Consider the following 27,134-nt stretch of genomic DNA (forward strand, 5'->3'; position numbering starts at 1 on the left):
ACTGATGTCTCCTTCCCACTCCTCATTCCCAATAAGAGCTGAATTAAATTATCTCAAATTAACTCTTCATTTAGCAAATCAATGTGTTTATAATGATCCTTATATTGAGTAGCTGAAGGGTAAGAACTGCCATTGCTGATTAGGGGTAAGTCAGGGGTATAGGTTCAAAGGTCCAGGAGCCCAGTTTGAGATGACAGTTAATATTGGTCTATGTAGTACAAAGTGGACATCCACAATGAATAAGCCCTTAAGTTGGCAACAGTAAGGCCTACGGTATGATCTTGAGTCCCCCCTTTTAATTGTTGCTGCATTTATTCTAGTTGGCCCCTTAGCAATGATAAAATGGAAGCTCATCCATCATAGTTCAGTTAGCCCGGTGACTCAAAATCCTATGGAGCTCTGCAAAAATTTAGCTAAACAACTTAAAAATGGACACAGCTTAACCCAAGGTAAGCTATGGGAGGCAGAGGACTTCCCCTACAGTTATTATCAGTTCAATTTCAGTGCCCTAAGGGTATAAAGAAATAATTTTTCAGTACATAGATAAAAACAATGTTTGTGTGTAGATGTTTTTAATGTTGGTTAACCAGGAAATACTAGATTTAATTCCCATTACAAAATCTGCCCCATACAATAACCATAGTATGTGTGTGTGGTTAAGGCCCAAAGGGGCATTAAATACTTATACTTTTGAAGTAAATAGATGCCAGTGTTTTTGTGGATTATAGTATTTACTTTCTTTCATTAAACTAATACCAACTGCTAACTCTGACTGATTTTTTCAAAACTGTGCACAAGACTTTATATTCTTGAAAAGAACCAAAAGGATAGAAAGAAGCCATTTTAAATTGAAATCTATGTAATGAAAATACACCTACTGATAAGCACAAGAGATCAAAGGGATATCCATTCACAATTACAGCTGGAGTTACCCAGCTGCTTCTCTTCTCTCAAACCAGAAATAATGTTTGGCTGATGTTGAGTGATTTAATATATAAGAATAATTTTTGGAGGCTTTGCTGATTGTGAAGAAACTCACACAGGGATGTTATTCAGACACTGTCTGATTTAATACGACACATAAAGAGCTTCATATTTTAACAAAACTAGTTCACTCACCCATAATTAATAACACACCATATCAAATGAAACCCACTGAGTGCATTCATTGCCTAAAGTAAAGGATAGAATCTTGGTCCATCTTTGTGATTATAATGTATCATCTTAATAAAACAAATGCATATGGGAAGCATTCTTATGAGCACTGTCATAAATGTAAGTGCTTTTTTCAGATGCTCAGAGTTTTTGGCTCTGGTCGAGGTCCCTTTTTAGCTTTTGGCATTTTGTGTCTAATTCCAACCAGTCAAATTAGGTTGGTCTCTTTTTTTAAAAAATCAATAACATGAGAAAATTAAGCTGAGCCAATTGGAATGTCACTATTTTACTGAAGCCATTTTTTAAAAAGGTTCATTGGCTCGAGCAAGGCCTGTCTTTATTTGCATGCAGTAGACAAACTTAAATATATAAAAGCCTTAAGTTGGTAAATGGAGCCAGATATTTTCAGGCTAATGTAAAGCAACTACTACATTATTTTAACTTCATAATTATTGGGTGTACTTAAAAAGGCAAGCGGGATCAATTTCTTGTGGGCAAAAGTGGATGTAAATAAAATGTACAAGGTACATTAGGTTAGTTTATTTACATCAGACTTTATACATCCGAATATGTTTTATGTTCAACTGTATTGATTGTTTTTTTATTTTCTTAATTTTACTCATCTCCAAATCAATTAAAAAAGAGCTGCCAAGAAAAGATCCAACATTTAGGCTAATATAGAATTTATTTTTATAAATGTATTTATAAATGTGTACCAATAAACATTTATTTACATTCAATAGAGGAAGCATTTGACTTTTTAATTTATTAGCCTGATGAATAAAGGAGCATTTGACTGCATAGACCTTTAATTTAAGAGGCATTTGACTGAAATCTTTAAACTTTAAGAAGAACTGACACAATAAATTCACTTGCCCTAAAGAGCCAGCTGAGCCAAGTAGTAGTATGAGCATCCTAAGCAAAGTTTGAAAAGAAGAATCAGAGCAATAATTTAATTTGAGAACAATAATTAAATGGTAAGCCAATTAGCTGTATCAAGGAAACGTTCATCTTAAGCTGAGCAGCTCCATTTTCAAGTCTTCCAAAAGGTTCTTGGATCTGACTGAAATGCTGGCTTTCCACATGGTATTATAGAAAGATATGTGAAAGACTTGGGGATGAACCCCATATTGTCCTTATGTGTTTATATTAATGGGATCTAGCTGTCCTCTAGACGAGACTAGCCCTTTCTTTAAAGAAGTATGTTCCACTAAACCTTGTATTTATATTAATTATTCCAAAGTCTTGTAAAAATACCCTCACCCAGCATTACATATTTCCTAAATACATAAAAACTCACCCACGTTCTATTCATTCCTATGGGATTTTAAGAAGTGTATTTATCAATGGGTGAAAGTTAGAACTCACTTTTTGCTAAAACCACTTCTAAAAATCCCATAGGAATGAATAGAATGTGGGTGAGTTTTTATGTATTCAGCTCTGAACTCACATTTTGATAAACCTGCCCCTAAATAACTAGTTTCCCATTTAACAGCAGATTATTCATTTAACCCTTATCACACGTTTAAATGGCTGGATATATTCTTAAAACACAAGCACTTTTATTGCAGGATTATAAATGCTGTTTTATAACCTGCTTCCTATTTCATGGTGTTTTTTGTGTGCCATGAATCCTTTCTACCAGTTTCTTAAAACATTTAAAATGTCAGTACAAATGACACTGTTTAAAACTGTCCCAAACTGCTTCTCAATGCCAAATGGGTTGATAAGGATAACAATTGTATTAAAATGTATATGATATATCCAAATTTGACTTTAAAGGTGAAGGAAAGTCATTTTGACATTTTACTGCCAACAGATTCACTACATTAGTGCCACATAGAATGCTATATTTATTCTGAAGAAAGCTTTACCATATCTGAGTAAAGAGCCCTAGAAGCTTTCTCCATTTGCTTAAAGCAGCAGTTGCCATTTTAGCTTGGTCTTCATAGCTTCCTGCTGCAGCTCTAGCCATTGGTACCTCAGATTACACATTACTAGGGGTGAGGGAGTGAGTTTTATGAATTCTTATTGGAGGGGGGAGCAGGAGAGGGGAGAGAGGAGAAACTGCACAGACTCTGGCCCCAGGCCTGAAGGATTTTTTTGAGATACCCAAAGAACATGTCTACAAAAAAGGAGACAAGAAATCCTGTGTTTCTTTTGATAGACCTTTCTGATAAAGCTTACTTAGTTTTTACCTTTCCTTCTCCTTTAAACAAAATGTTTGGTTTTTTAGGGGGGACAAACCTTACTCTAAAAAATGCATTCTGAAATATCTTCCACCAACACGAGCAACTACAACAAACAAGACATGCACATATAATATTTAAAAAATATTGAGTTTCTCTATATTTCTGTAAAAGCCTGTTATGGGATTGTCTGTGCTTGTGATTAAGCTCACACCCTAGAGACAGTTTTAACTAGAGATTCAATGATACAATATTTGCTGCTTTGCTCACCCCGAGGGCATCTTCATAATATCATAGTCATTTTCACAGTGTAAAGAGCCAGAGAAACAAATGGGAAACATGCCTGTTTTCCCTTTTTTCATGTAAAAATATTTATAGTTGCATGACAGTTTTAAAAGGAATTAATTGAGTCATCCAAGTAGCAGATGATCTAATTATACTGTAGGCTGTTTGCTCTTCTACAGCACTGAAGTTAACATATTCATTTCTGTGGTATCAACGCTGGGGTTGTTTTTCTTTAACTGTTTAATTATTTTATCTGATAACTAACCAGATAAAAAATAAGACTTGTCTTCATTTATAGACAGCCCAGTTTTCCCATTATTTTATTTGCAGCACTGATTTGAACTGGAAAATGTATAAAGCTTTAACGCGGTTACATTTATTAGCAAACTGATTGCCCATTCCTGCGGTTTTGAATTACTCTTATTTGTAAAATGAAGTTCTAATAAATTGAGTTGCTTATCTGTACTTTCTTTAGTGAGGTCAGCCTCACTTGTGAGCAGTCCTGGTTTAATTCATGTGGACTTGTATCCTGAGACAGGGAATTTGCATTTTTTGCTTGACAAAGGGGTTGTTTTGCCCCAAAACGTTGCACTTCCGTAATAAAGTATCTAAAGGGCTAGTCCCGTTTATAGCTCCTGAGTGCCGTTGCTTTTTTCTATCAGTTATCTGGAAACCTGTTATGCAGAAAGCTCCAAATTATGGAAAGGCCATCTCCCATAGACTCCATTTAAATCAAATAATTCTAATTTTTTAAAATGATTTCCTTTTGCTCTATAATAATAAAAAAGTACTTGTACTTGATCCCGACTAAGGTATAATTGCTTCCTTTTGGGGACAAATAAATCCCATTGAATTTAACTAGTGTTGAAATGATTTGTTAGTAGACTTAAGGTATCCAAATTACAGAAAGACCAGTTATCTGGAAAACTGCAGGGCCCAGACTTTCTGGATAACAGGTCCAATACCTTTGGTATTAAAATAAATTCATTTTTTTTTGTTATAAGTTTTTCTGTAGAGACAGTGGAAAATGATATAACAATCATGTTTCCCAGTGGCGTAACTACGATAAAGCAGGCCCCACGGAAGGTTGGGGGGCCAGAACATGGGGTCTGCTGTATGGTAGTGCCTCTCTCCAGTCTCTTCTGCTGGTTTAATTTTAACTGAGGGCCAGGAACAAACAAGCAGGTGGGCAGCCGGCAGGGGTACGCATGTATGTGGGCAAGCTGGACTATATTACGCTAACCAGACGCACCCCCTTTCACAGGGTGGCCTGCAAATACTGATTCTGATGTTTCCAGACACCTGTAATGTTACTTGCCGTTTCAGTGGTGAGGTTTTTCATCAGGCATGGAATTGCAGTGAAATTATGCATTTCACCAATGGCAACATTTCTTTTAAACTGCTGCAGAAATTTGCTGCAATAAAAATTTGGCAAGTGAGGAATAAGTCACGGTTGCATCAAAAGAAGTCACAGTTGCATCAAACGAAGTCACAGTCATATCAAACAAGTTGCAGTCATGTAAAAAAAAATGTGCGGTACCCGCATTTCGGGAATTTTTCTCTATTCCAAAAAATACTTCAGCAGTCGTAAAAATTTCGGTAAAGCAAAATGGGACTGATTCACTCATCACTAGCAAGGTTTCAAATGTGTGAAAACAGTGTTTTGACTATTTATATCTTGTGGGAAACATTTTGCATTACTAATCAGTCTCGGGTATCGCCTGGAAACAGCTTTGTCTGTAGGTTCCTTGCCTTTCTCCATATAAGCTGTATTTTTAAAATTTAAAGAAATGTTTCTCACTACAGAAAATTGGCTTAGATAGTACAAATAAGGGGTAATTTACTTAACACACTGCTGTTTGTGCCAGCAAATTTCCTCACAGTCAACAGTTTAAAAAATCTTCATTAAAGATACTTTTGTCAAAATGTACTCCTTGCACTCCCATATACTGTATTTGTGCTCAGCACCACTGCACTTTTTTTCTTACTGTTTTAGACTGAGCACAGTTGTGTCTATTGACACAGGGCACCACTCTCATGCCAAATACTGGAATAATTAAATAAAGATATACATATAAATAAAGATATACATACATACATACTTAATATTGTATGTGGTGAACATCACCTATGTGACCCGTTTATGTACTGGATCACATGAGTACTAGCCCGCTGAGTGCTACTAGTGCTGTAAGTGTGTGCTGCTGGTGCTACTAGTTCAATGAGTGCCTACTGTATGTCCTTAGAGAAACATGTCTTTTGTCTTTTTGTTTCAGTGATTCATTCTTACCATGGCACACTTTCAAATAGAATGATATGTAAATGGACCCGAGCCAAAGATATTTGGAATGATGCCCTTAGCAAAGTATACACAAAAAAAACTAACCACCTTTCTCTCAATTATTGTTACCATGATGGATTATTTTTTACACATAGTTTTGGGTTTATTTTTCCTTGTCTTTAATAATAGCTGTTAATAAACACGTACTGATGATTTTTCAATTATTTTAAAGCCATTTTTAGATCTCAGTAACCCTTATTATTTATCAATAATTTTATTTGCTGTAACTTTTTCATTGTTATCAGCTGAGATTATTTCCTGTAGCAGGTGGCTTGTTAGAATATAAAATATGCCCTGGGGTCTTCTCCTACAACGTTACAGGATGCCTTCATGAATGACACATCTTTGTTCATTTGTTAAAACTTGGGAAAGGAATTCCCGCAATCGACTGCACTTATGTCAAGTTCTAAATGCTCCGTCTTAGTAAAACAGTTTGGAAACTAGATAAGTCTGTGTACAAAAATGTGCATTCCAGAATTTCACGTTTAATTTACTTACTGTTATTATAAAGTAATCTTTTTAATGTAATGCCTCTGATATTTTTATAAAATATTTATTAAAAGGAAAGAACTAGATAAAACAGTTACAGTTACAGGTTTACAAGGTGGTAGTGATGGTGGAAATAATTCAGCAGGCATGGATTGCGTGCGAATTTCCATGTTTTGCCATTGGCCCATTTTTACGTAAAATGGGCGTCAAAATTCACAGAGCAAAAATTTGCTGTGCAACAAAAAATTGTCGCTCGCATAAAAAAAATTTGTGCAATCTTTTGAAAGACTCGCCAATTTTTCGTGAAGCGAAACAGGACAGATTTGCTCATCACTAACTGGTCTTAATGACAGTTACCATTCAGTAATCATGGATAGTGGTGGGCATAATAATTCGGGAGACTTGGATTGGTGGCAAATTTCTGTCATGTTGATGCCCGCGTCAAAGAAAATTATGTGCGTCAAACAAATTGTTGCGCGAGTCATTTTTTTTTAAGTGTAGCAGGACAGATTTGCTCATCGGTAATCATGGAATCTTTTCAATTTGGAAAATAATAGTATAAATCTTTTTTTGGGCAAATAAAAAAATTATGTTTATTTATAAACATTTGAATTTTTTCTACGTTTCCGGTATTTTTGCACTAAAAATCATTAATTTTAATGACAAAAAAATTTTAAGACAAAAAATTCTGATTTTATTCAGTAAAAAAGAGGTTTTAATTAGAATGTAAACTTTGTCATCTTAAAACTTGCGAGGTCATATAGCCAACAGGAAGGGGGCAGATTCAAAATATGAGATTAGAGCTCACCACAGAAAAATGTACCCACTTTCTATACATTCCTATGGGATTTTTAGAAGTTTATTTATTAAATGGTAAACTCTTTCACCTATTAATAAATACACTTCTAAAAATCCCATAGAAATGAATAGATTTATCTCTCTTTTTAATAAAACTTCCCCGAACTGTCCTAGGCAAAATTTGTACTATTTTGTCAATTTAAGTTTACATTTTTTGTTGACCCATTAAAAATGATGAATTTGAGGTAAATTTTTTAATAACTAAGGTCACATTTCGTAGAAAAGAATATGAAAGTGACACAAATAGAAATTTTAATAAATAGACCTCCAAGTATTGAACATATCTAATGAACTGAAAGGTATCAGCTTTGATAAATGTGTAAATTTGGAAAAACCTATTGGGAAAATAATCTTGACAATGAGGAAAGTTTTAAATCCTTTAGGATTCCCCAATGAGAATGGTTTCTCCCCAGCAATACTGACCGAATAATGAACTAACAGCATATTGCTTCCTGCTGCCTCTTCTTCCAGTCCTACAAAACAACTTTTTTTTCTTAATTTCATTATTTAGGCAATACATTTCTATAACTAATAATAACTTCATCTCAGGGACCAAACTCATACTAGAGATACAATGCTAGAATTTATTGTAGGTCAGAACTGCAACAACTCTGAATGAAAAAATATGGCATCTAAAAGCTGTAGAAGTCAATGGGCAGCTGTCCTGTTTCCGTTTGGATTATCTTCTTTTGCTTCATGGTACTAGCGTTTTTGAGAATTTTTGGACGCTCCACTTGCAGTCCCGCACCAGCAGATACAGAGACAGTTTCTACCCACAAGCCATCAGGCTTCTGAACTGCTGACATTCTGCCTCCCCATAACTACTGGACTCTTCCCAGTGTCACTTTAAGCAAAGCCACTTTAAATCCTCACTACACAATTTCAAATATTTCATTGCATTTTTTTATTGTAAATACTTGTACCATTATTGCTCACTTTTATTATATTTAATATTTGTATTTTTTTTTTTTTATCTATGTAAAGTTGGGAGGAACACGGGTCAAAAAAATGTCATTACAGTAATGATGCTTCATTGTTATTTGTATATGACAATAAAACTTGAAACTTGAACTTGTTGAAAAACGCAAACATTTTTGTTTTTTTTCACAATTATTTCTGTTTGTGCTTTTTCAGTTTGGATCTTTTAATTAGACACTCTTTCTTCCTTCCTTTCTTTCTTTCTTTCTGAAAAGTTCTGTACTATGTTTTCTTTATACTATAGCTCTCTATGGCAGGTGATTGTGTATTTTTTCATATATACAATGATAACTGTAAGAACTATAATAAAGTATTAAGTCATGGAGAACTGCTGTATCCTTCAGTTTTCTAGTCAAACCCTCAAATGACAAACTCCCAACATTTCTCTTATTTCTGTACTTTTTATGTTTATTGACTCAAACTATAATTGACATATATACAGTATATATTTTTTTGGTTTAAATAATTGTGTTAGTGGTTATGACAGTGAGAAAAAGGGAAGAATAAACTGATTTTCTTTGCAGTAACACCAGGCTAGCCAGGGAAGGAAATTGAATAAAATATACATTTATGTAGATACCCAAAGCTTGACCTTGAATAAGCATATAGCGAAAGAAAAACATCTCCGTGAACAAAACTTCCAACAGGCACGATTCTGTAGACTATGCACAGCTGACTGACAACATTAATAAGTGAGTTATATATGAAATGTTGAACACTGAAGGAGTGAATAATCTTCACTTCAAAACACCGAAGGCTTTTATTATGTAGTGGAGATATCCATTGATCCTAAATGTACTTCTCTCCATGGGAGATTATAGTGTGCCGGTGATTACGATGCTTGTCTGAGTTTTAATGCTCAGTTGACCTTTAAAGTAATTTTGCCATTTTGCAAATAATTTACCAATCATTTTAAATTTAACACAAATAAACAAGTGCATTCTTATAACTAGGTTTTATATATCAAAATGGCATCTATACGCTTTGCAATTTGTGGAGTTTTATACATACTTAAATCCAAAGGCATTTCAAAGGCAGGCTTTTCATTACTATGGTTGTATCTGTTGCTGCAGATTAAAATCTGTCCATTTCCCCACATCCTGTCTATATCTATTTGCTTCTCAGCTATCTTTGTCCTTGGTATATCCCGATTTATACATGGTGAAATCAGGAGAACCTCCTCTGCTCACTGCAACTCATGCTACTTACGTTCAATATGCCACCGGAATTTGAAAGATAAAATTGCAATAATAACAGACTGTCCACTTTGTTTATCTTTGCAGAGTGTTTATTTTCTTTGCAGAATGGCAAAACAGAGGAAAAAAATACTGTTACTAAAATCTAAAATGCATTTTGCAATTTGTTCAGTGATTTGGAGAAAATAATTTGCTTTTATGCTAAATATTTCCTTGAATGATCATGCTCTTTACAGCAATGCTATTATTGAAAGATAAGCAATGACTAGAGAAATACTGACTAGTGATGAGCGAATCCGAAAAATTTGCGAAACGGCAGAAAAATTTGTGAAATGGCGAAAAAAACGCAAAACGCATTTGTCGTGAAAATTTTTTGTCATGTGTGTCTTTTTTTCTGCAACTGTAGCTATTTGTAATGCGCCCGTGCCCATTTTTATGCTACCGCAGCTTTTTTTTTAATGCGACCACAACTTTTTTTGACACATTTTTCCATGCCAGATTTTTGCTGAAGTTTCACAAGACAATTTGTCAATTGTGAAATGCAGAAATTCGCTGCAAATCCATGGGACCTGTTATCCAGAATGCTCAGGTCCTGGTGTTTTCCAGATAAGGGATCTTTCTATAATTTGGATCTCCATAACTTAAGTGTACTAAAAATCATTTCAATATTGAATAAACCCAATAGGCTTATTATGCCTCTAATGATTAATTATATCTTAGTTGGGATCAAGTACAAAGTACTGTTTTATTATTACAGAGGAAAAGGAAATTTTTTTTAAAAATAAGATTTATTTGCTTATAATGGAGTCTATGGCCTTTCCATAATTCTGAACTTTCTGGATAACGGGTTTCTGGATAAGGGATCCCATACCTGTACAACGAATATTTTAGTAGAAAAATATTAACGTAAAGCAACCCTTTAATACCTTGTATATTGTTGTACACCATGTTCGGCCAGCAAATTAAAGTACATATGAAACTCATTTTAAAGTGAGTTTTCCATCACGTGGAAGCAGATTTACTAAAACCTTAATTTAAAAAAAAAAAAAAATTCAAATAAACTTATTTTCACCAAAGTCTGACATTTATCAAAAAATCTGAACAGAAAAAGCATGTGCAGGAAAAAGCTGTGGAAAAGTTGTGAAAACTGTGAATTTCTTGACTTGTCAAAAGATAACCACGACTTTTTCATATTATCGCACAATGGTCATCATAAAAATCCAAAAACCTCTAAAGATTCTAAGCAAATAAAGCTCTTCCAATAAAGGGAAGGGACATCTGCCACTGACTTCTCGACATGTTAGATAAGGTATTTTTAGATTCCGAATTGTTGCAGTTTTGTTGCATAGCCGTTGACTTTCAACACTAAGGGGCCCATTCATTAAAGCACAAATTTTCGCTAGTTAAAAGCTCGATTGGAAAAAATTTGGAGTAACCACAATAAATTCTCATGTGCGAAAATTCTTTTCTTGGTTGTACGAAAATATTGTGGTTGTGATCCGAAAGTCACAACATTTTTGGACGATTGTAAATGGCGTTAAAACCTTTCTGGCTTTGAAACTTTAATGCATGATTTTGGAAGCCTTCCATAGGACTCAATGGCACTCTACAGCTCTAACCTGGCCAAAATAAAGTCACAATACCAAAGCTTGAATGAATTCTGAAATGGTCATAGTCTTTGCGAAAAATATGACTTTTTCGTGGAACGAAAACCACGAAAAAGTTGTGCTATTTTAACAATATTGTAGGCATATGAGTTGGAGGTATTTTTAAAAAGTAAGGAATTGTCCATATGGTGCTGACACAAAGCCATGTTGGTTTGGATTACTATCAGTGCCTTTACAGGCTAATAGAACTAATTCATGGCAGAATTTCTCCTGCTCCTACTGCTTACATGACTTTGTCTTTATGTTATAGGCATAATCCATTCACAGCTTGCTTTACAACTTTGGCATGATCAGTCCAGCAAATGAAGTTGTGCAAGGGCTTAATCCTGTCATTAAGATGCCACTTTGATAGCTGAAAGTATTGATTGAAAGGTTAAGCTTTCCAATAGTGACACCCAAGTGCTTCGATTTTGTGAGAGTCTGTGTGCTGAGGGGAAGGTGAATAAAGTTTTATTGAGCCCAAGATCTCTGCTTGTATGGGATTCATTCTCAGATCACTATCCAAAACAGGGAAGGAATTAAAGTTTGCTCTGTCGAGATATTGCTGTCTACTCAGCAACAAACATTCCATCTGCACCTTAATTCTTTATAACGTTAGATTATTTAGTCATTGAAGAAACATAAACATACTCACATTTTCAATGTTTATGAATAAAACCGCACTTCAAAACGTATTTCTTGTTTGCACCATTTTTTTTTCTTGTGCTATAAATATACATTGAATGGTAGCTCTGTTTGGAATTAGAGAAGATGCCAGTGATGATATAAAGAGGCTTTAGGATTGATGTGGCTGGTCCTGCATGCTGGGATGATAATAAATCACAACCAAAAGGTCAGTAACAGGAAAAAAAAGCAGCAAGGCAGACTAGAGTGGTAGTTTGTATTGAAGAGACATACATTTGCTGCAGTTCACAACCTCCTTCAGCATATTTCACCCAGTGGGGAAACAGAAATATGTTTAGATGAAAGACAGATAAACAGTGTATATATCACTGAAGATTGAGAAAAGTAAGCAGCCTTTCTGCAAGACCACTACTTCAATATATCAGAGAAAGAAAATCAAGAGGTATTCCAGTGGAAAGCAATGGATTCTTACTAGATTATTGCTATCTTTCCACAAACATTGGGTTTAAACAAACTTTATTTGCTTTTGTTACCATTGTGATGTTTGTGAAATGATTTAGGAGATGTTTACATAGCCAATCTCTTTGTTTCCCTAGAAAGCAACATTGAAAAATAACTATAGCTGTTACCACAAAGACTAATAAATTCTATAGCTTTTAGTAGCTTTTTTATTGTTGTCAATGAGGAGCTGTAAACTTAGGGACACTCTATGTAATACATTGATGCATAGACAGACCAACAGACAGAGAAAGATCTTCTATCCAAACAGTGTGGCAAGAACAGTTTTCTTTTATTACATATCCAGAAAACCCATCACAATTAATTATATAAAAAGAAATTAAATACATCTTAAAGTGCAAAAAGAATATATAATATAATACAGTATAATATAGAGAAATAGAGAAATGTCCATGACGGATACGAATTCTGTCTCATAGTTATTAAATGCCAATTGTTTGGTAATGTGATAATGATGGAGGCTGATAATGGCATGTTTGTTTCTTTAATTTTAATTGAAAATTCCCAACATACCTAAAGAACAAAAGACGCTTATGTTAAGGTTTACAACACAAACCCTTCAGATGCAATTATACCTTGTAATTAAGCATTCACAATGCATCTGATCACATTTTACAATCTACTTAGACCTGTTACAATTTGTAACTCATGTCTGTAGCATGTTGGCTATGGATAAGGAGACCTACTTTGTATTTTGTTATTGTTATTATTATTTACACTTTGCAGTAGTAGAAGGATGGACGATAAGAGTACAGAATATTTTATCATCCTTAAATTACCTAGGGAGTGAGCAAATAAAAGAGGAGGAAGAATAAGATTATTAAGCACTGCAATAAAAAGCACACTTTGAAAAAGCACAACAGATAATAATAAATCAGGAAACCCCCACTGAAGGTGTTGGGAAAAATTAATGCCTGGTAAAAATAAACTATTAAAACCCATCAAAGACAAAGACCTTGAAGTCATCAAGCATCCACTTGTAGACAGCCAAGACAAAATACTGAATATTTCCATTTCTGTTCCTTGGGTGCCCTACTCTAAATATAAGAGTAGAATAGATTAATACAATCTAAGTATGGGATTATTAAAATATATTATAGAGAAGAATATAATTTTTTTCCTTTGCAAAATGTAGTGCAATTTGATTCATACTCTTTCACTTCATAAAAACACGTCAGGTCGTCGGACTGTATGTGGTACTAACAGATGAAATGATGAACAGAAATTGCAAAAAACAAAAAACGTTTTGATCAAAACATTATAATAAATAAGAGTCTACTGTATTAACAGTATTGTACAGCTGTCTTTGAAATGACAGTTTTAACTCATTTAACTCATCTGTTGACTATGTAGAAAATAATTTTGTGTGTATAGGAGAAGCAGATCTGTACATCGGGTATACACAACAGACCCAATCATTTAGAAGGAAAATGGGGAGTGTTCAAGTCAATGTAACCTGCTTCATCTATACAGTCTCATTGCCAACCTACAGATCATTTATCACTAAAGGGTTTGATTGGAAAAAATGAGTTAGTAAATTTGCCCTATGTACAAACAAAGTTATGGCTTGTGATACCAATATAATAGATGGAAATGTAACATATTAGTTAAATTAGTCTGGGTAATTTTAATGGTTGGCTCAGCTAGGAAGGGATGGAAAGAAGCAGGTGGCATAATGCAATAACATAAGTACTTGGATTGTTTTATTAATACTATAATCAAACAAGTTTATTTACTAATAATAATTTCATTTTGTAATAGCTTAATTTCAAAAGAGAAATTGTAGAAGTTAGCATTTGGCCACAATTTGAAATTTTAATGTGATAGCACCCACCAAAATCAGACACAAAAGGTTGCAATATACACAGAGATTTGATATCCGCTCAAAAGAAATGAATCCAATCCTTGGTATATTCCACCTCTCCTTCTGGCTCACACTCACACCCCCTTGAGCATTCAAATCAGCATCTATATAAGCCAGAGCTCAACACAGCTACGGAATATGACATATTTTTTTTAACTCAAACTCATACCCCTTGCTTAGATCAAAATGATTTTAGGGGTTTGCTAACTTATAGACTTTCAAATAAACAGAGCAGTAAATGTATTTTTTTCAATAGATCCAGCTGTAATTTCTTGATAAATTTGAGTTGATCAAAAGTATTAATTCAAGAAAAACGTATTAGTCCGAGCAGACTTCCCATCTTACAGTCTTATGTAGCCATGGCCAGTGTTCCTCCACTGTTCCTGGTGGGGGGCACCCTGGTGATATCACAGCCTGACACACTCAGTGGCATATACAGGTATAGGACCCATTATCCAGAATGCTCGGGACCAAGGGTATTCCGGATAAGGGGTCTTTCCGTAATTTGGATCTCAACCCCTTAAGTCTACTAAAAAATCAATAAAACATTAATTAAACCCAATAGGATTGTTTTGCATCCAATAAGGATTATTTATATCTTAGTTGGGATCAATTCCAAGGTACCGTTTTATTTCTACATAGAAAAAGGAAATCAGTTTTACAATTCTGAATTATTTGATTATAATGGAGTCTATGGGAGACGGGCTTTCCGTAATTTGGAGCTTTCTGGATAACGGGTTTCCGGATAAGGGGTCCGATACCTGTACTGCCAAATTTAATATCCCACAGTTGTTTGCTCCATTGTCATGGGATTCCTTCAGTTATACTTTTTGTATAATCATGTATGGAACTTCCATGCCCTGCAGCCTAAGAGGGGAAGGTCAGTATGCAGATGGTACACAGGTGTACTTTTGATTCAACTGGCACAACATTGAGTATCTACTAAAGAATGTTACTAAAGAAAAGGCGAAACAATTTGCCAATGGCAAATTGCAGAAATTAGCTGCAAATTCGCTCATCACTACTGATTATGTTCATTTGCTGTTTAAAGCCAGCTTGGCCTTCATTGACATGTGATTGGGTGCCTTGACTAAGTGGGTAATAGTTTTAATTGTGTAAAATTCACATAGCAATAAAACAAAATTTCTATGTAAGAATAGCCAATATGTATGAATTTCTCTCCATGTTACAGTGCTGTAAATAATATAATCATCAAGGTTTTTTTTTTTTTTTTAAATTGAAAATCATCAATCTTGCCCTGACTTATGCTCTGTTATAAAACATGACTGGAAGCTCTTTCATAAAACATGACAAGAATGCTATTTCTGACAGGAATAAAGATGATAAAGTCATATTACTAGACACATTATTACTGGAAAATAACTCAGTTCTACTGAATATTTCACAATGCTTTCAGACTCAAATAAAGTATAGCAATAACACAAATGAGGGCTTATTCACAGAGCAAGTGCAAAATTCAGATGCAATTCACTATGTTTTGAATGCATAATGCAGAATTCCTTCAATGTCAATTGCACTATTTACATCCGATTCATTTGATGCAATTCTGATGCCTATGGTGGCCTAACCCTATGTAAACCCTAGAATTACCAGAAACATTAATACACTCACTCTGGATTTAGTAATTTCAGGCGAACAGGGAGACAAGGAATACATCAAAGAACTTCACATTTGCCTACCAGGTATCATTTATGAATCAGTCATGCTTTTGCCATGAAGCAAGGTGGGAATCTCGTCTCAGGCAACAAAAGCTGCCCCTGGTAACTTCAAAAACAGATTTTTACACTTTCCAAATTAAATTCATTTCTTTAAATGTGCACTTTCTGCACTAGTACGATGGAGGTGGCATTAAGTGTCCAGCCTCTGTGGTAACTGTGATTGATTTCTACTGATAGGACTGCTTTTGTAATTGTGACTCTGCGTCCCTAGTAATTGTAAGTGATTGTAAGTCCCTGAACCTGACAGTTTTTCCAACCCGACAGTCCCGTCTCAACCTGTCAGTTATAGTTTCTAATGCTAAGGACTACTGCTGCACAAATATGGTAGCCCCCTCATAGAGGAACATGGGGGATCAAATAGGTAATAAAGAAAGAAAGAAAGAAAGAAAGAAAGAAAGAAAGAAAGAAAGAAAGAAAGAAAGAAAGAAAGAAAGAAAGAAAGAAAGAAAGAAAGAAAGACTTGCTAGGGGAATTATTTGGTGCTATTTTCCATATCTGCTCTCTGGCCAGCTATCTGGTCCTATCAGACATAGCTAGAGGGAATCATATATCCACAGGCCACCTGTAGCCAATCAATGGTAACTTCTCCATAATGTAGCTAGCCTTCACTGTATATAAGCTGACAGCAGCATTAATAACAGCATGTTTGAAAACACACTTAATAAGGCAAAGACTCATGCTCAAACAGTGAGTTGTAGAACAGCTTAGTAGACAATCCTTCTAAAAGTTTTAATCTAGTGTGCAGAAACAGGAGAAAATAAAATGTCAAAGACATCCATCTAGTGAAAGAAGCATGTTGAATGTGGTGGAAAAATGTCATGGGCTGAGCTAAAATTCTTCCTTGTGCCAGTTGTGATAAAATATCTTTAATACTGAAGGTCTTGATAACTTTCTTTAAGAAGCAGCTTTTCTTTTAGTCCCTTGGCATTGCTAATGGTTACCTTTACCAATCCAAATTTTATAGATTTGCCATTTAGCACACTCATGCCTTGGAGCAACCATAACAGCTATTTTCCTTAATAAAATAACTTTACGGCCTCGTTGTGCATAGACCGAGGTTGATTGTTTGAAGTCCTAAAGGAACTTTATGCTCACTATTATGGATTTAGGACAAGATACATTTTATGTATGGCCTTTCATGCTGCCTAAAACATTGGTAGTCTGGTATATAAAAAAAAGGCTTAGCTCAAAATGATTAGTTAATAGAAGCCAAACATGAACTTTTGCATTTTTATAATAATTTAAACACTAGGGTTCTCTTTCATAAAGGTCTATGGAAAAAGAGCTTCCTCTAGGAAGTGCCAAGCAAGCATTCTACCATTTTTCATCACAGTTGTGGAACATGACAGATGTCCATGAGAATCAATGGATAAGGTTTTCTGATCAAACAACAGTGGTTGAACCCACTCAGATATAACCAGCTGTAATAGGCATGTTCAATATAAATCCATCTTTTGAGAACAAAGCTTAGTAATCTAACGATTTTTAGATTCTAATAAACAGGATACACAAAATTCCCCAGGATGTTTTGTGTGCCAGATGCAGCAGTCAAGTCTTCTCCATTCATTTTCCCCTTTAATGTGACTGGCATTGATTTTCCTACATAGAATTCAGTTTGTCTGCATCGTTTTTCCCACAAATGCCTATGCATTTGCATAGATCAATTAGAAAATGCAATTCATAATTTATATACTTTGCCTGGCACAATGTTTGGCATTGATCTGTCTCACCTACAAGGGCACAGTTGTCACATAATGTGACATGCATTCAAGAGAAAAGCAGAACACTTTTTAAATGAAATGGTTGTAATGGTTCCCTGTGAGATGCATGACTGACGATCAATATGCTTACTGGGTGGTGGAATGGGTCTCAGCAGGTATAAGACAAATCGAAGCCTAAATGTCAGATCATGCGGATGTGAAATCACACCAGGTAGAGAAATCGAAATAATCATGCAAATGTGGCAGTTGGCAAGACTATTGCCTTCCTGAAGTGTCAGGGTAGTTTTATTTTGAAAACTGTAACTGGCACAGATGCAAGACAATTTTAGGAGGCTTTTATTGGCACTTCACTTTTAAGTCGTTCGTATATTTTATTCTACCAAACTATATAACTGGAAGGTATTTAAAAAAAAAGGTATTTCACCTTATGATCTTCCAGTGTCATTGGAGAATACGAATATAAAACTGCCTGCTATTCATTCATGTATCTGCCCATTATTCATGTTCAGTCTAATTCTTTCCTGCACAAATGGAATGATAAATCGAATATTTTCATGTTTAAGAAGCTGAGGGCCCAGCACCTGTGGCTCCATCGCAGTTTCATTTTTAAACAAAGCTTTAAAAAAAACATGTTCAACGATACAGTGCAAATTACAGCTTCACTCATGCAGAATAAAAGCAAATTCAGTTTTGCTCATGAACCATAACACCCAAAATCTGCTTATTCCTCTTCTTGTTTAATTCTGGACTCAAAAACTGACCACTAAGGATTTTGCAATTAACAATCCACAGCAAATAAAAAATTTTGTATCATCTGATGACTTGCTTCATTTAGCAGGAAATGTACGTACTGTATGTGACTTTATTGGCAAAGCTTCATTTTGGGAAAACCACTTTCCAATGTCAAAAGTGTCAGTGTTATGGCAGCGGCAAAAATAGTGAGTAAAGTAAATGCTTTTGAGGTTATGTGTACAGGTTAATGAAGACTACAAGAGTCTGAAACAGCAAAACAAATAGAAGTCTTTAATATGAACTACATAATGATTATATATAAATATTTCATTATCGGGAGCACTGAATCCAGGTTTTTCATTTGTAGATGGTGGAAGCTAAGAACTTTTTTGAGTCTTGTTTTATTAAAGGCTTATTTGTTCACACATACACAGTAAGTTTTTAACACCAAAACCATGTAGTTAAGGTTAAAACACAAGACAAATGAGAAAAAAAGTAAAAAAACAATAATAAGATCATACATTATAACCAAATCACACCTCGATTTTGTTAATGGTAACTAAGAGCTTTTTTTATGGATAAGGCTAAATTCTTTTTATTGAATTTAATTAGATAATTAATACTGTAGATCGCCGTCCTTGAGTTTAGTTTACGTAATTTAGTGATCCCCAACCAGTGGCTCTGGGGCAACATGTTGCTCACCAACCCCTTTGATGTTGCTCTCAGTGCCCCCAAACCAGGTAGTTATTTTTGAATTCCTGACTTGGTGGCAAGTTTTGGTTGAATAAAAACAAGATTTACTACCAAATAAAGCCTCCTGTAAGCTGATAGTCTGCATAGAGGCTGCCTAATAGCCAATCTTAGCCCTTATTTGGCACCTCCATGAACTTTTATGCTGCTTGTGTTGCTCTCCAAGTCTTTTTACATTTGACTGTGGCTCACGAGTAAGAAAGGTTGGGGACCCCTGACATAATTCCATGGTCTCACGGCTTAGAATGCTGAAAGGTGGCTGCTTTAAATGCCTGAAACTCACAATGTGGATTTCTTGTCTGTTCAGACAATCTTTGAATGCAACAATATAAAGGGGTATTTTATCATCATTATTTTTTTTTTTTATTTATAAAGCCCCATCAAGTTACATTCATTTATAACTAACAGGGGTCTTACAATAATTTAACAAACAAAACTTAAAGAGTGACCCACTTTATCCATTCATAAATATATTGTTAATTGGCAAATCTCTTGCATACAGATGCTTCACTAATGGTGAAGAAGCTCCCTGAAATTTCCCACTGATAAGTATGGTCTAGGAAATATTTTTTTCTTCTTTGCCTTGGCCTTGTCGATGCTAGAGTTATGATTAGTGATGAGGAAATTTTATTGCCAGGTATGGATTCACAGAGAATTTCCGCATTTTGGCATTGACAAATTGTTTTGTGAAACTTATGGGAAAATTTGCAGTGAAAAAATTTGTTGCACGTCAAAAAACAGTTGGTAGTGGTAGCATAAAAATGGGTGTGGTCATGTAAAAATGGGCTCGGTTGCGTTAAAAAAAATTTGTACGGCAAACGTGTCTCATGAATTTTTTGGCTGATCAAAAACAGGACAGATTCACTCATCACTAGTTAGCACAGTGATGAGTGGTACACTTGATAAAGGGTATTGACCCGAAACATGTTGTGTTACCACGACCCACAATAAATGTTATGCAGTAAATCTGCTGAAGCTTTTTTTTTTCCCTACTTTTTTTCCCTACTTTTTGGATTTTTGTAGTTAGTACAGGCTACACTTCTAAGCATATTGGAGTGGGACTGGTTGAGGGGAAACTGGTAGAAATTGCTTTGTCTCTGCCCATTTTGGCATGCATTGCAATAGGAATGTTGTGTTTCTTTCCCCCTTGAATGAAAAATATTCTATAACTATATTTATAAATATTGGTATGCCATAAAAAAGAATTTGATATACAAAAAAAAAAAATTTCAACACATTGCAGATTTTTTTCACAGTCGCAATATAGTTCTTCAAAGAATATTTTCTAGAACACGGTTGACTTTAATTTCCATGGGGCCTGATATTTCTGAACTTGTTAAATAAATTGTCTTGCCTCTAATTCAGCCACACTAAACTCAAATTAAAGTTTCATGTGGTGTGAAACTCCATGAAACAAAGAGTTTGATATGATCTCCCTATTTGTGGCATCAATTGTATGATCACGCATAAACTACAATTTGGTTTCCTATTATAATTTTGCTAATGTCGCCTGGGAGTTTTCACAATGAAATATCATCAGACAAGCATTTTGTAGGAAAGTTTTTATGACTGCTGCTTCTGTTTATGCCTTGTGTTGTTGTATTTCTTTCTGTTGTTGGTGTCCTGAAAGCCAATTACTGTGACTAACAGAGCACTGTAAATTTTTGCAAATGCGTATTGCTGTCTCTGTGGGATGCGCGGCATCTTTTCTCGTGTATTTTTATATCATTTCAAAATGAATGACTTCTGCTTAGCATATGGTTCTACACTTAGTTATCCATGAAACATACCACAGCAAAGAAATGATTACTTAGAAGTACAAGAAATATGATTTTATGAATCCAGTTTTTCTCTTTGGAAAATGAAGCACCTGGTTGGATGTCATAAAGATCTCTGACCTCTTTGTCAACCAGGAAGACGTTCAGTTAAAAATATAGACAAAGAAATCATATTGTAATAAAGTGGCACGCAAAGACCAATCATATGGACTAGACTGAGAGAGTCAAAACATACTTGTCTCCTATATATAGTACTGGCTTTAATGGTGTATTCTGCTCAACAGTGTGCAACCAAACCCACTTTTATTCCACTAAAGTGAAGGGTGTTCCTATAAAGTAGGGATTCCCAACCTTTTATACCCGTGAACCACAATCAAATGGAAAAAGTGTTGGGGAGCAACACAAGTGTAAAAAATGTTCCTCAGGGTGCAGATAAGAGCTATAATTGGTTATTTGGTTTTACTTTACACTGGGTTTTATGCAACCAAAACTTGCCTCCAAGCCAGAAATTCAAAAATGAGCACCTACTTTGAGGCCACTGGGAGCAACATCCAAGGGGTTGATGAGCAACATGTCGCTCAAGGACTACTGGTTAGTTATCACTGCTATAAGACAACATGTTGAGATTATTCTGTAGAAGAGAGGAGCCCAAACATTACTTCTTTGGGGTTTACTTTTAGTTATGTTATCCATTTTATGTTAGAATGACACATATAAGTATTAATCACTCACTGATTTATCAAGGTATGTAAATTCACCTTCTGTGTCCCCCATAGGATCTTGGATTATGTAAAACAGTGCATGTGTATTTCCTGGTTTATTCTGTTCTGTAGAACAATTTTGAACTTACAGGTTCATTTTCAAGTGCATACAGAATATAAAAAAGGAATATGTAGGGGCCAATTCACTAAGGTACGAATTCGAATCATGAAATCCGATAATTTCTGATGATCACAAATGTCACAAAAATTCTTTTCGTTTGAAAATGAAAATTTCGTACTTACCATCCGAAAGTTCCCAAATTTTTGTATTGATGTGAATTTGCGAATGGCAATCTGATAGTCATGAAATTTTCGTATCCGAACGCTCTCAAACAGCAGGAAAACCTTTCTGTCTCTGAACCTTCAGTGCATGATTTTGGAAGCCTCCCATAGGACTCAATGGAACTCTGCAGCTCCAACCTGGCCCAAGGAAAGTCACAATACCGAAGCGTGAATGATTCTAACACTTTCAGACTCGTTGCGACAAATCCGATTTTGTTGCATAAATTGTCACAAAGTATGAAAAATGTGAACAAATTAATGAAAAAAATGCAGAAACTACGCACAGTTCTAAAACTCGGACTCAGTCGTACATTGATGAATGTGCCCCTAAATATTGAAGTGTGCCAGTTCCGTATAGAGCTTTATGTGACAACTCTTAGCCAGATCTTCACTAGCTTAATATCTACTTATAAATCCCTATCTACCTCTAGGGCACTACTGCTGTGGGGCATACTGCTGGATGTTTTCATGTTGTACAATGAGTACAAAAAACACGACTGCAAATGAACATGCCATTCAATGGAAAGGCTTCCCCAACATTGGTGTATGATGCTTGTTCGGAGCTCTTATTGATAGCCTTTAAATGTGAAATATATAACTTGTGCATTTTATAGTCCCAGGTCAGAAGGACAAAATTAGTGTCACAGCAATATTTGTTGTCTTTACAAATGCCATATATGTTAGAGTCTAATATTTCCTGTAAGCTTTTTTTCCTTTTATGTTTCTGTAATTTTTCAGATCCCTACAAGTCCCTAATGTCATATATCACAGTGAGACAGGGGTTATTACTAAAAGGATCTTCTTTTATAACCATCATTGACACATTTAATTCATTAGGTACAAAATCCACAAGTAAATGTTTGCAGGCCATAAAACATTGAAGGTAATCCAGCAAGTGGCAATAAAATGTGAAAAATTATGCTTCGCTAAATGCGGGATATTGCTTTTCTGTAGCGACTTTCCTATCCCTCAATAGCTTTCATCATAAATTTGTGCAGTGTTTTCCTTTCCAGTAACAGAACTGTTTCTTGGTTGCAGGCCACAGAATGGTTCCATGATCTTGTACAATCGAAAGAAGGTGAAATACCGGAAAGATGGATATTGCTGGAAAAAAAGGAAAGATGGGAAAACAACAAGAGAGGATCATATGAAGCTCAAGGTTCAAGGAGTTGAGGTAGAACTAAAAGTTTTACTTTTCATTATTCAAGCTGTTTCCTGTGCCATAAGCTGAGACATTGTGGAAGAATATTTCTATTATGGTAATGCTGCATATGGTGTTTTCATTAAATGCTGAGAACAAAAGGCCTGCAAAAATCATGCTTTGGCTTGTTGGAAGTTCCAAGAATTGTAGGTGATTAAGTCAAGTCATGGATGAACTATTTTATTTTCACCTATTTGTGCGCATTGAGGTTTTAGTTTTCAGAGGATTACAAATAAGTATTAAAGTTGTGAAATTTATAAAACTTTGGCACAAATTATTCCTATATCTTTCTTATTTTTAAAATAAATGCACCTATATTTTCCTATTAACCCATAATTGTGCCATCTGCAGACTTTCTGATGTATGGTACAGGCAGTGTCGGACTGGGACCCCAGGGGCCCACCAGAAAACCTTAGACCATAGACCCACTCTCCACTATATTTCCTCCTTTCCTCACCCAATCTCTTAATTCTCCCAGTCTCTTTTATTTACATGCTAGCATCTATTCTTCCATCTATTTCTCCTCTTTTTTTTACCATTTAGAAACAAAGAATGGCTATGAAGCAGGCCAAATGTTCAGGAGCAGGAGGGCCCACTGACACCTGGGCCCACCGGGAGTTTTCCTGGTATCCTGGTGGGCCAGTCCGACACTGGGTACAGGTATCGGACCCCTTATCCGGAAAAGTCCAGAAAGTTCCGAATTACGGAAAGGCCATCTCCCATGGACTCCTTTGTAATCAAATAATTAAAATTTTTAAAAATGATTTCCTTTATCTCTGTAATAATAAAACAGTGCCTTGTACTTGATCCCAACTAAGATATAGTTAACCCTTATTGGAACCAAAACGATCCTATTGGGTTTAATTACTGTTTAAATAATTTTTTAGTAGACTTAAGGTAGGAGATCCGAAATTGGGAAAGACCCCTTAACCAGAAAACCCCAGGTCCCGAGCATTCTGGATAACGGGTCCCATACCAGTATAGCTTCCATCTTTGGGCTGCTAAGAAATGGTGGAAATTTTAGTTCAACAACTAAATGGGCCCAAACATTTAAAAAGAGATATACCCTGTATTTGTGCCTAAGATTTTGCAGGGAAAAAATCAATAAAAAGTGTAACCAACTTTCTTTTTCCCATTAATCTGAACACAATTAGGACCTTAACAAATAATGAACACTGGACAAATATTCCCTAATGTTGTAAACCACAGAGACTAATATCTACTGCTGAAAGGTCACCATTGGCAACTTTGACTTTTGTTTGTAATAAACCACACTGTCAGTTTAGTAAAAGGTTTGTAATGCTATGCTTAACACCATGTGACAGGGCTGTGCAGTTGCCTTAGATCATTATAGCACCTCTAATAAAATATACCTTAATCACAGGCATAATTTTTAACTTTATTGCTGCTTACTAATCATAAGCCTTTTTATTTGCCCCTTTTTTAATAATGATCTGTAGTGTACTTAAAGAGTTGAACAGTAAAAGAGTTGTTAGTTCACAATGACACACCTCTTTAATAGCACTCTAATACTACTCTACTAATCTAGTACAGGTTTAGGACCCATTATCCAGAATGCTCGGGACCACTGGTATTCTGGATAAGGGATATTTCCGTAATTTGGATCTCCATACCTTAAGTCTACTTAAACTCAATAGGATTGTTTTGCATCCAATAAGGATTAATTAGTATTAATTAATCTTAGTTGGGATCAAGAACAAGGTACTGTTTTATTTTTACAGTACCTTGTCCTTTTTTTTTATAATTCTGAATTATTTGATTAAAATGGAGTCTATGGGAGATGGCCTTTCTGTAATTTGTAGCTTTCCGGATAACAGATCCCCTACCTGTATTAAATTTATTAAAACCTAACAGACATGTGTAGAAAACAATAGGAGGTGAATTTTCCTTATTCAAGCTATTTTACTCTTAAAGGAGAATGAAATGTAAAAACTAAGTAAGCTTTATCAGAAAGGTCTATGTAAATACTGTACAGCATTAAGCACTCACAGAAAAGCTGTGGTCCAATATCAAAAGAAACACAGGATTTCTTGTCTCCTTTTTTGTAAACATGTTCTTCAGTATCAGACTTCCTCTCTCAGAAAAATCCTTCATTCCTGGGAGCCAGAGTCTGCGCAGCTCTCTCCTCTCTCCCCTCTCCTGCTCCCCCCTCTCCTCCAAGGGCAATGGCAGACAGGGAGATTAGTTGCCCCACGACAAATCTCCGTTACCGTAGGCAACTAATCTCCCCACAATGCCATCACACCGGCAAGAATGTAAATCGCCGGTGGGATGGCATACGTGTCGCTATGATTTCCCGAAGTCGCCCAACGTTGCCTTGAGAGGAAACTCACTCCCCCCAAAAAAACCAAGGGAGCTTCTAGGGCTCTTTACTCAGGTATGGTAAAGCTTTCTGCAGGATAAATATAGCATTCTAGGTAGCACTAATGTGGCGAATCTATTGGTAGTAAAATGCCAAAATGACTTTCCTTCTACTTTAAAATCCTTAATCCTTACCATAATCCAATTTTTCCTGTATTTGCAATCATTTAACTTTCATCTAGCAAAAATCCTACCCTTCCATCTTAAGGGAAATAGATGTTGAGCTGAAATTATGATAATTTCTATTTGTGAAGTGGGACATGTGTCTCTCTTATTTAACAGCATACGTGAGCACACAGGCCTGGTGTACTATATCCAACAGTTTGTTTCATGCATAATTGACAACAAATATTAACCTTCATATCTACTGGATGCCATGTATTCTTGAAAATGAAGACAGTATGAAGCTATATCTCAAAAAAAGTTATCTCCATCCGTCATTGGTTACAATATATTTTATTATTTACATATATAAACATAAAGACAATCATTTCAAGATGCATTTGACTCTCTCACTGCTCACAAATTCTGGCATTGACATACTGTATGCAGCCACTATATTTTACTATATCATTTGCACCTATGCAAATAGGTTACAGTATATGCGTAGGACATAGAAAATGACATACAGTACGTGTTGTAACAATGATGAGACATTAATAGTGATGAGTGAATTCTTTCACCGGGCATGGTTTCACAGGGAATTTCTGCATTTCGCCATTGGCAAATTGTTTTGTGAAAATTTGCCGCTAAAAAATTAGTCAGAATTTTTTTGCTGCGCATCAGATTGGGCACGTAAAAATGGGCGTGGTTGCGTCAAATTTGGCATGGTCGCGTCAAAATGGTAGCGTAAAAAACCAGCGGGCAACAAAAAAAATAGCTGCGGAAAAAAAAATAGATGTGGGCGACAAAACAAAAATAGCCACGGACGGCAAAAAAGACGCGAGTGACAAAAAAATCATGCGACAAATGCGTTTCACGAATTTTCTTGCCGTTTCGCAAATTTTATGGTGAAGCGAAACAGGACAGATTCGCTCATCACTAGACATTAATTAACAAGTGCCCAAACGCTAATCCTATGCAAGTAAATATGGTATGGGATAAGATTTGTTTTAGGGTTTCTAACTCTCAATGACAATGGTTTTCTATCCCTGTGATAGGGTTTTTAAACTCTGTTGTAGATGTTACTATTAACCTATAATGTAATCCTGATATAAATAAAATGTTTTGAAAATTTCTGCACTACTGGTTTGGTTAAAGTCAGATGTTCTCCCCTTTGACTGGAAGCATGTCAGAACATGTAACAACACTTCTTAATAGACAGTATAGCAATAGTTAGTTCTAATTTGATCAGCCATTGTTGTGTCTCTCGAATGCAATTAACCTTTCTCCAACTCCTTCTCAGCGTATTCTAGAAGCAATGCTGATACTATTGATTCCACTGGAGACCATATTTATTAAGACAAAACTGGAGGAAATTGATTGCTTGATTTATAATAAAATGCAGTGTTCCATGGGCTTCTAGCGAACATTTTTGATGTCAAAGAAATCACTTTCCCAAAAATTGTTCAGGTTTGGAATTGATAAATATGACCTAGAGCAGGTCATTGGAGCAATACCACT

The 27,134-nt window shown here is 35.3% G+C and overlaps 1 protein-coding gene across 10 annotated transcripts in view; it reads left to right on the forward strand.

The window, feature by feature from the left end:
* The window catches only part of camta1 (calmodulin binding transcription activator 1), a 1,176,955-nt gene that overhangs the window by 374,559 nt on the left and 775,262 nt on the right, over window positions 1-27,134 (forward strand). For all 10 annotated transcript variants that reach the window (XM_031905360.1, XM_031905359.1, XM_031905362.1 and 7 more), the window contains exon 4: window positions 22,967-23,102. In XM_031905360.1, coding sequence (XP_031761220.1) covers window positions 22,967-23,102 — 136 coding nt within the window. The remainder of the gene's footprint in view (window positions 1-22,966; window positions 23,103-27,134) is intronic.

The sequence above is a fragment of the Xenopus tropicalis genome, chromosome 7 (genome assembly GCF_000004195.4).
Source record: "Xenopus tropicalis strain Nigerian chromosome 7, UCB_Xtro_10.0, whole genome shotgun sequence".
Classification (NCBI taxonomy): Eukaryota; Metazoa; Chordata; class Amphibia; order Anura; family Pipidae; genus Xenopus; species Xenopus tropicalis.